Source organism: Rhyacophila brunnea, unplaced genomic scaffold, assembly GCF_057557595.1.
Source record: "Rhyacophila brunnea isolate RB1 unplaced genomic scaffold, BYU_Rbru_1.0 scaffold_23, whole genome shotgun sequence".
NCBI classification, from domain to species: domain Eukaryota; kingdom Metazoa; phylum Arthropoda; class Insecta; order Trichoptera; family Rhyacophilidae; genus Rhyacophila; species Rhyacophila brunnea.
Window position 1 is genome coordinate 21,955,004 of NW_028232893.1, and position 11,203 is coordinate 21,966,206.

The window sequence follows — 11,203 nt, forward strand, 5'->3', positions numbered from 1 at the left end:
TCTACATAGACTTGCTGCATTTAGCTAGAATGCTCTAAGGATGCTTATTCGTTTGATCTAAACGCATGCTAGAGCGAAAGTACAGATGCGTTCAGCATTCATTCGTATTCTGTCGCACTCGCTGGTGGAGCGGTTTCATCAAAGTGTTCTTCGCTCATTGCCGAACATACCTATACGATTACTAAATATTACATCACTTTTGCGTATTGTTACATGTTGCGCGGGAATAAAAATTAACCAGACAAAAACGCGACTAAGTCGTGCACTCGCGAACAAACAAATGTGATAGTTTAAACCAAACGAACAAAAACACAGAAAGAGAGTCAGAGCATTCGTTTGCAGTGTTCTATATTCTAGCTCTTTTAGTTTAAACTAGTTTTACGGATTTTGTTCACTAGGCGTTTACACCAGGCGAGCAGGAACAGAATGCTCTAGCTCTCGCTCTATGTTCTTGTTCATTTGGTCTAAATGCACCTTAAAAGAGTGAGGATAGATAATATATTTTTGAAGACATAAAATAGCAGAGCATTATCTATCTGATAGTATATAATAATTTTAACCTTTCATCAAATTGATCATTACTTTTTGAATGAATTTGAATGAATATAATATGTATGTACAATACATACTATTAAGACTTAGTATACTTATATTTAAATATTCTTCTTAACCGCAAAGAAGAGTAAAATATATTTTCCGTCGATACACCCATTATCTGCTACAATAATCTATTGACAAGTGAGAACTATTTCTTTCCATAGTGAAAATCTACCCTTTGGCAGTGTTGGTCTATCAATTGTGAAACCGTCCATTTCCGATGTGAATTCCATCTTTTTAAATGTTGTCAGCACTTTGTGAAAACTGTCTATATAATTGTGCTTATATAATATATTCCCCATATTAATTTAATTCTCCATCAAGAATTAACAGCATAAATACTATTGAGAATGTTATTTTTGATTCTTTACGTTCGCCACTCTTGGACTGAACTTACGGTAGGTATTCATTGAGATGCAGTAGGGGTTTCCGCCATGACCCTATTTGAGTGGGCCTGCAGCATAATGCAATGCATACTTTTCTTCTTCCAGCGATGTTCCAGTATTAACACCCGAGCAGATCAGGCAGAGGAAATTGGACACGGTAAAATTAAAAGCAGGCAAGCCGACTCTTACAGACGCATCTGATCTTCACAAATCCCTCGAGACCGTCAAGATCAAAGAAAATCTCTCCTCGGAAGAGGAGAACCTAGAGGTCAGGCGGAGCAAGCAGAAGCCCAACGAAAGGAAGCGGGCGCGGCTTAGGGAGCATCTTTTGTCGTCAGACAGCGGCAGTGGGAAACTCCCCACCGATATCAATGGTGTTAAAGAGGTGATTCATGATACAAATCTATCTGTCGTTCCAAATATACATCCGGTCTCCCCTCGTATAAGAGCCATCTTTTTGTCAACCGGTTTTCGAAGTTGTCTTCGTGAACGTGTACCAGTGGCGAAGGGTGGAGGTAGGCTGTTAAGATCCACCATAAACAGTGCACATTAAACTTTTTCAGACATACATATTTGTTTTCATTGAAATAATACTACAATTTACAGATAGTGTTGATTAGTTTTTTAAATTCAATTAAGCCCTGAGAAACCAAGCCATAATAGATAATAGTCAAAAAATACATGTCTATCTATAAAATATCTAAAATTATGCAATTAAATCACACATAACTTTGAATATTTTATAAATAGAATAATATTTTTTATTTATTATAGTTTGGTTTAGTCAGGGCCTTAATGAATTAAAAAAAATTAACCAACAATATGTGTAATATGTATTTTTAATCCAACGAAAACAAATAACTATGAATGAAAAAGTAATTCATTTCATAACTTTCATTTTTTTTAGCTCTTTCAGACAAAATTTTAATTATGTTAATTATTCCGAATCAAGAGTTGAGCGGTACTCTCAACTCGTCTAATTTCTAGGTTATTTCAAAATTATTGTTTTTAACATCAAATTATTATATGAAATTTTGAAATTATAGTACTTTTGATGTACTATATATTTTATCGTACATAGTACTTGGACCAAAATTATAGTACAAATACCATAACTATAGTATGACAACACTGTAGGGGCCAAATGCTTGGTCATGCATACTTACGTAAATAAATGGCGTTTTATGTGTTACCTAGCTGAAAATAAATAGGCCGCATATGGAGTGGCACCTCCTAACATAGTGGTGGAATTAAAAAACACAAGTGACAGCTGTCAAGATAAATTTGTCCCATACCTAGATATCAAGTAAATAATATAGTGTTGATTGTCGTTTACTCCTTTCTCACATGATAAAACTGTATTGAGTACCTACTGATTATGTACACAAACACGAAAGACTATCGGTATTAAAAATTTAGCTTACATTATTCAGACTATTTAACGTTTGACATTTTTTATGTATCTGTATGATATCTTTTAAAATCAGTAAACTAATTTTCAGTTTACTAATAATCTTATTCACGTTCATGTAACATGGGAATTAGTCCATCGTGGGATGTACAGATGTTTTTTAAAGCATTACAATTGGTATTTAGTATGACAATTGGTCTTTAGTATGACCAAGACGGACAACCTGATAGGCCCAACATCTGATTGAACCGAACCAACTTTTTCTTTCTGTACACATTTTGCAATATTCCCAGATGACATAGTTAGCAAGTGGCTGACATCCATTTCTCGTAAAAACAAAATCTGTTGATACAAACCTCTCTTCTGTGGAGGCCCATATGATCTTTTTAGGATCGGACATGGTCGGAAAAAAATCCCAATAGTATTTCTAACAAAGTGTTCATTTGTGTTCCAGGAGACGCGTCTCAGCCAGTCGTCGGATGGCGGTTCTAGTCCAGCGTCGCAGGCCTCCCAGGTGGCCCTCGACCATCCCTACTGCCTTCCGCCCGGTGGATCGCTACCCACCAATCATTTGGACCACGACCACGGTACGTTCAAGGACATAATTGCGCAAGCAAACCGATATCATGATTTTTCTTCTTTTTTGACCGTATCCGCTCCTCAGTATGAGCCTCCAAAAATTCCTGTCGCTTGTCAGTCTTCTTGCATCTACCCATATCATGCCAACATTCCGTAGCTCTGCCGTATACACTCTGTGGATGGTATTTACAGGCAAGCCAGGTTGAAATTGGAGACAACCTTCCCGCCTTTTTAAACCCCCAAACAAACAGTTGAAAATTTGTTGCAAATTAGCTTACGGGTTTGGTATACCCGTAGTGAATTTTCTCCAGGGTGTCTACGACTATATTGCATAAGTACCATTGCTTTAAATGTTTTGCAATCAGAGATTTGATTGAATTAAAAATAACCTGTAGTTTCATTATTTTATGTTTTTTTCTTGTGATGCCTGGAACAACCTAGGGCGTGAAGCCCCCTGTAGTGCAAGACCGAATCAGTCCAATTCTACTAAGACCGCGCTTGTTGTCCCTTTCCGAATTCAAAATTCTGTGCTCACAGTTCATCACTGATATAGATCAACGATTCAATATTTCTCGTATCTTGTTCATCAGGTTACACTTCGATGCGAGCCGTGGACGGGGAGTCAAAGGCCGAGGTGGATTCGGAGAGAGAGAAGCTGTTTGCGAAGGTGCAGGACAGCATTTCGGAAGAGGCGGCCAGCCACAAGCAGCTCAAGCACCAGGAGAGTCTCCGCCGCAGGGAGGAGAAGAAGAAGGAAAAGCTCATGAAGTCCCAGCACAAGAAGGAACGTTTCAACAAGTCCGAATACAAGAAACTGGCGGAGATTCAGAATAGGTAAGGATTTTGTCCAATACCTGAACACAATCATAGCATGAATATGAATGAGGAAGTAATTAACGTGCGTTTAATCTCTTCAATATGTGTTATAATTAGATAGAACACATTTGAATATTTATAATAAGGGCATAAACCCACTAAATCCATGTTTGCATCATGGCCGACGTGTCCAACTTTAAGTATGCCGCGATCTACTATCCAACATATATATACTGGCATTGATCAACTACACTCTCCTATTATCATTTTTAAATTGATCAAACGTATTATGTACAACTAATGAAAGCGAGGCATTACAAATTAAACACCAACACTCATATTTCACCATTACAAAGGAAAACACTCTTTTCCATTCGTCATAATTTTGGTCAGTCATTGCAATCATCGTTAAACTATTAAACCAATTGTGCAAAGAGCATACTGCATGATGGTAAACGAAACTATGTCTCATTTTAAAGCATAAGGATTCACATCTTCTCTTTCTCTCACTCCTATTGCATCAGTGATACGGCGAGGTCACGTAGGCTTCCTCATCGTTAATTGTAATCATTTGTAGATATTTTACAGAATTGTTTTATTCTGTAAATGAGGTGTTATTCTCAAATGATCCATTATTACTAATCCAAGGAAAAGTATTGATATTTGAAGGAGGACACGTCATGTAAACTCGTTTATTCCTCAGGTCCTCGATTATTGATTATTTTATAAATTCTTTCAGGTTATCTGATGGTAAACAAACAAAAACAACAGAAAAATCATTGCCGGTGGTCCCTGTGAAAGCCTTCACAGAACGTGACCTAATGGGCGAGGTGAAAGTCCTGTACGAGTTCCTGACAAAGGGCATCGACGCAGAGGACATTCTCTTCCTGAAGAAGTCATACGAGATCCTTCTGTCGGATGACACGCAGAGCTACTGGCTGAACGACACTCACTGGGTGGACCATGCCGCCACCGACCTTCCATACAGTCCGCCCAAGAAGAAATCGAGAAAGCACGGGTACCAGGAGGAGCTGCAGGTAACTTGGTTAATGAACCATCTCTATAAAACAAAAGCTTTATTTAAACTAATAATCGTAAAAATGAGACTGATTCGTTTAAACTCTCAAAGGGGGCAATGAATACAATTGGAGACTTTGCGTATAAATCATTTTATGTATTTTGGAGTTAATGTGATGTCACTTGAATGCAGAACTATTTCATGTTACATGCTAAATATTTTACCGACACTTATAATACATCAATAAAAAAATATGAAAAACTGCCCTAGATAGCCACCGATAGCAGTCTTGTGTATAGAATAGATGCGCTGGTATAGATAAATATTTGTATTAAAGTAATATGTACATGAGTTCATATAATTCCCTTTAGTTATAGTCTATAATATGTACAACTTTAGAATGTATTTTTTATAGATCCACGATACCGGCTCTGCCCGCACGGAAGGTTTCTACAAAATGGATTCCAAAATAAAAGCTAAATTCAAATATCATCACGCGCGAAGTATAGCCGCCATCGACAACCATTCCAACCCCAACCAGATAGTGGAAAACCTCCGCCTGCTGAGTTCCAAGATGCAGGGACTCTCAAGAGAGGCGAGGTCAAATCAGAGAAGGCTGCTGACCGCGTTCGGCACCGACACCGACTCGGATCTGCTAAAGTTCAACCAGCTCAAGTTCCGAAAGAAGCAACTGAAGTTTGCAAAGTCTGGTATCCACGACTGGGGACTGTTTGCGATGGAGCCCATCGCGGCTGACGAGATGGTGATTGAATACGTAGGTCAGATGGTAAGGCCAATCGTCGCTGACCTGCGCGAGATGCAGTACGAGGCGACGGGCATCGGCAGCTCTTACCTCTTCAGGATCGATCTGGACACCATCATCGATGCCACCAAGTGCGGCAATCTGGCACGCTTCATCAACCATAGTTGTAATGTGAGTAACTTATGTTATTGATTTTATATGTAAAAAAGTCTTCAATATTCTTGCGGATACCAAAATTTCTTTATAAACTATTAGTTCGAAGCAGGTTTTTGAGTGGATCAATTGTTTGGGCCCCGTAGTTGACCGTAGACAGTAGGTCTTATGGTCAAGAGAATTCCAGAGAAATTTTATGATACATTTTCTATGAGTCCCGTAGATATATTCTAACTACATAACACCCAATAACACAATTTCGTTATATTTCTATGATCTGAGATATTATCGCTAATGTGTTAAAGATATAGTCTGTATGCAAAACGGTTGTCTGCGGCATCTAATGGCCAGTTGGTACATATGTTTCGGCCGAAATTCGAAATCGTGTTTAGGCAAGGTTGTGCTTGCTCAGTGCAATGATGCGGTTCGCACAGCTGTCAACCGAAGGGTTTATGATTCAGGGCTGACCGTAGACATTTTTTTATTGATTTTCAAATCGGCTATGACAGTTTTTCATTATTACACATCAGCCGTTTGTTCCACCATACAATTTTCTTACACCGCCTATAAAACGTTTCACTTTTATACATAATATCTAAATGTTTTTCTACGTTTCTTCCAGCCAAATTGCTACGCTAAGATCATAACGATAGAATCGCAGAAGAAGATTGTGATATACTCAAAGCAGCCGATCGGGGTCAACGAAGAGATCACCTACGACTACAAATTCCCTCTGGAGGACGAGAAAATATCGTGTCTCTGCGGGGCTTCGCAGTGCCGCGGATTCTTAAACTGAACAATTCCAACCAATCGCATTGGTTATCCGACAATCAGTGATCGGCTACAGCGTCTGGCCTACACCTCAAAGAGACCCCGTCACGCCATTAAATATGAGCTTTCAATGGTATTCTGCGACCTCTTGATATACATCATCGTTGATGCGTTCGATCAGCTTCAAGAAGATATTGTATTTTGAAATACAACACTGTGGTTACGTGTTTTTACTTGTGATGTGAAAATGCTATGCATATTTTATTCAGCTTGGGAATTATTACTATTTTGAAACTCTCCCGCGTATGACGAGATTTATTTTGTTTGCGAGATGAATTTCGAGAGTGACCGGAACAGAAATCTGTAATCAATTGTAGCCATGTATGCGCCCATTTAACCTAAATATATTATGTCATTTACGTACTAATTACTTACTGGCAGAGGTTAAATGAATGAAATCACATACAAATATAAGCGTTTTGGTCATTTTATTGGTCGTTCCTTCATGGTTAAGGATTGTGACTACCCTGTAATTCAGTCATTTTCAGCTTTGCTTATCTCAGGGCAGAGTGAAACCTGCCCCCAGAAACCTCCTTCACTCCAGCGCCGACGCTTTTCCTCTGCTTCGCCTTGCCTGGAGGTTACCCAAAACCACCAGTCTCCAAATAATATCTCTAAAAAACTGAATAATGCATCTCAGACATACTGTCGAGAGCCGTTCCTTTATACGAGCTCTCTGGATTATTGACTGATTCGTTCCGTGCTCTGTCCGAAAAACACGAAGCATTCAGCACTAACACTAATTTCGAAGGCATCAATTGCTTTCCGTTTCTTTGCCCGCATGATCCATGACTCAATACCGTATAAAAATTGGGTTTACCGTATAAATTTGGGTCATTGGGTTTATATCCCATGGACACGGTGTATAAAATGTTATTATTTTATTATCCATTAAATTTGAATGTTTTGTCCTCCTTCAAACATTACCTAAGTCATCTTCGAATATTAATAAAATCATTTGAGAACAAGACCTAACTTACAGAATGTTACTAAATTTACAATTTTGAAGAATTTACAATCGCATATTTGATATCAATGAATTTGGATTATAACTAGGAAGGACTCTTATACGTTATTTCTGTTATGACATTTGAAATTATTTTGCAATTGCGTGAAGCATGGTTAAGTTGGTGAACTCCACAAATATTAACATCGCTCATTTGCCATTCCGATTTTCTTATCTTCACGCAATGGCTACAATTTTTTATGTGCATTGTAATGTACTTACTCAAGTGCAGTTATAAACGGTTTTACACAAATTTTACATGGTTTTTAACTGAATAATAATGCCAAAGTGTAATGTTATTGGCTGCTTGTCTACTCATCGTGATGAATTGTCTTTTTATATGCCCTGCAAATTGGCAAATAAATGTCAAAGCAGTACAGTGAAACCCCAATTCTACGATTTTCAAGGGCCCCTAGAAAAAAAACGATAAATGCGGAATATACAAAGAAAAAAAATTAAAAAAACCTCGTTTTTCTCCTGGATTTTTTCGACGCCTTGAATTATTTTCAGTTTCTCAGCTAGATTTCTAGTTTTCTTCATTGGGGGGAATTTTAGTTGCGAGTTGTGACTTATAAAAATTCGTGATACGAGATGCGAGGCAAGCCTGTGCAAACGAAGCCACGCGACTGAAAGGTCTGTAATTGTATGTGTCATAAATAATTCTACGAAAGGGAAATGACAAGTATTCAACAGAAACAGTCAACCGGGATAATATTTGTGACGGGACCATAATATTTAGACGATAGATCGAGGAAAATAATAAATCGGGAACGGTCAATGCGTGATTATTTAACATTGTTCTTATGGGTGTTTGGCGGGACTTTCAAAAATGAACGATCCGTGCGGGAAAACGATTTATGCGAGAACGGTAGATCGGGGTTCCACTGTGGTGTGAAGTTGAAAAAAAAACTGTAATGTGAAGTCACTTGTAGCTAAAGTAATCAGTGGACCAGTGGTCTTTTTTTAAACTTCAATTCCATACATTTATAATCCATAGATAGTTTCTTCTTTTATAGACAATTTACAAAACTTGATCACGGGTGCAGTTGTATTCATTAAATTCTCGTCATGCCATTGATGTGATATGTGTGATATAAAAGAAAAACGATGAATTGTTTTCTTTTGTATATTGTTAATCAGAGTTTTCTAAATCTTTTCCGACGACCGCCCTTTTATAGAGAATATATTTCGACAGTGTCCTTCTCACAAAGGTGATCAAAAAAGAATCAAATTTTAATAATAAAAAAACATATTTCGTCGCAATTAGATAAGATTTCTATAATACCATAGTAGTCAATGGCCGAGAGAATCCTTTAACTTATATAAATAAGTTAATAACTTCATTTGTAATGGTTATATTAGAAGAATTGGAGAAAGAAATTCTACGACAACTAATGAACTTGACTAAAGATGCTAAAGATAACGTGTTCAGACTTGTCTAGTGGCTTGTTTGGTATTTAGTGAGTGGTGGTGGGGGTGCTACTCGACCGAAAAATAGAATAAAATGGATTGACTTGACTAAATGATTTTACTAAATTACTCGACTAAATTTGTCTGCACATGTTTAGTTACTAAATTACTCGCTACTCGACGAATCCGAACCGGCCTTAAGTCATATTCTTCATTGTGGAAAATACGTAGCTTTTCTAGGTTTGTTACGATAATTTCTGTTTGCATATAGCTCTTCGTATAAAACCTCATTTCTGATGTGATCAGTTCAGGATATAACACCTTACTACGATACAACTACATCTCGAAAGCCTTCTCCTTATTTATTACTTTACTTCAACTTTCTATCGTAAGACTTACCACCAGAAATGATATATCTGTCGCTATTGAAATTGTCATCTCTTCAGACTACAGTAAAACCTTGTTAATACGAATTCCACGGGACTGAAAATCGAAAAAAAATTCGAATTACGAATTATGAAATGTATGGGGGAAAATATAAATTTTTTTCATTTTCATTAATATTGCTCACCATCAGATCTGTGCCTGCCAAATTTCCGGTTCCGTGTGTGTTAATGGGTCAGAAAATGTCAGGATTATTTTTATTACCTTCATAAAATAAGTAATTTTTGATGTTTCACGAAAAATCTGTCACAATTTTCAACGTCTGCCTCATGAAATAGTATACTTTATTACGATTTATTGAATATTTTTATATGCCAGGACTCTGAAATCATTTCGAATTACGAAATTCGAATTAAAGGTATGGTTTAATATGAAAATAATGTTCCAAGGTTTTTTTTTTTCCGCGAAAATTTCGAATTATCAGTGTTCTTACTAATGAGGTTTTACTGTACTAAAATACTAATTAGCTTATTGTTGATGAATGAAAATACTCAAAAATGATTATGTACTGTGTATGTATGTATATAAATATATATATAATCAAAATGTAATAATAAAATAATATAAAGAAAACCATTACCGAATCAGTCATAAAAATTAACAGTGAAAGGCATTAATCCGCGCAACAGTCTCCAGTTCGGTTTGGTGTATGGCTGCAAATATCAAGCATATAAGTTGCGGGACACCGCAATTGCTCAGCGGTCTGAATCTCACCACACGCGAAAAATGGGGACTCTTTCGAGCCACACTTATGCACATCGGGAATGCCCACGCCGGATTATTTTGTAAATATTTTATAGTGCGTATTTACGCATCGGCTCACTAACAGATGCAGCGTATGGAAAGTGAAAGCTCACTTGTATATGAACCTGCTCATAGACATCCGTGTCTGTTCATGTCAATTTCATTTTTTTATGAATAAAAAAAGTTGACTAAAGGAGCGTGTTTATACAAATTTCATTCTTTCATAAAGCGACAAAAGCGGATTTGACTGAAACATGTGTCTCTACCTATATTGCAATAAGGGTCATTATTGCAAATCCGTGTCAGAATCTTGTCATCACAGTATTGCTCTATTCTATTAAAGTGACCGCATATGCCCATTACAATATTGCTACTTGCACTGTGGAATACATTTGTGTGTGGTTGAAAAATGAACTCTATCTACACTGTATTAACTTATTGTCTTTTGGCCTATATTGCCAACGTGTCTGCTTTAATAGTGAGATTTTGTATATGAGAGAATGTCTTGGTATAATGCAGTGTATTCATAATATGATGGAAACAACCTCAATGGCCTCAAAAGGACTTGTTTGTACTCTGTTTATAATATAACTGAAGTGATTTTATTCAAAGATGAATTCGTATTAAAATCATAAACCTCAAAGTAAAAAAAATAATTAGCATCAATTCAATTAATTGGACACACTGCTATCATTATTGGGGTCAATCCAGTGTTGGATGAAGGCCTCCCCTAGCTCCTTCCAGTCTTCACGATCCCTAGTTCTTTTCGCTGCCACATACATCACAGGCCTGAAACTAAAGAATGCGTATCAGACATACTGTCGAGAGTCGTTCCTTTAAATGAGGTCTCTGGATTATTGACTGGTTGGTTTTGCGCTCTGCTTGAGAAACACGAAGCAGCTAGCACCAAAACTACATTTCAAAGGCATCAATCGCTTTCAGCTCCTTTGCCTGCAGGATCCATGACTACGAAAATATAAATAAACAAGTATCATTGGGCTATATCCCATGGACACCGTGTATAAAATGTTATTATTTATTAAAT

At 37.1% G+C, this 11,203-nt stretch overlaps 1 protein-coding gene across 1 annotated transcript in view; it reads left to right on the forward strand.

Moving 5' to 3' along the window:
* Set1 (SET domain containing 1) overlaps positions 1–8,777 on the forward strand; it is a 44,906-nt gene extending 36,129 nt beyond the window's left edge. Inside the window, exons 20-25 of the mRNA XM_085950664.1 lie at positions 1,089–1,368; positions 2,849–2,981; positions 3,564–3,807; positions 4,529–4,826; positions 5,223–5,741; positions 6,346–8,777. Coding sequence (XP_085806790.1) covers positions 1,089–1,368; positions 2,849–2,981; positions 3,564–3,807; positions 4,529–4,826; positions 5,223–5,741; positions 6,346–6,519 — 1,648 coding nt within the window. The 3' untranslated portion in view covers positions 6,520–8,777. The remainder of the gene's footprint in view (positions 1–1,088; positions 1,369–2,848; positions 2,982–3,563; positions 3,808–4,528; positions 4,827–5,222; positions 5,742–6,345) is intronic.
* Positions 8,778–11,203: the final 2,426 nt, after the last annotated feature.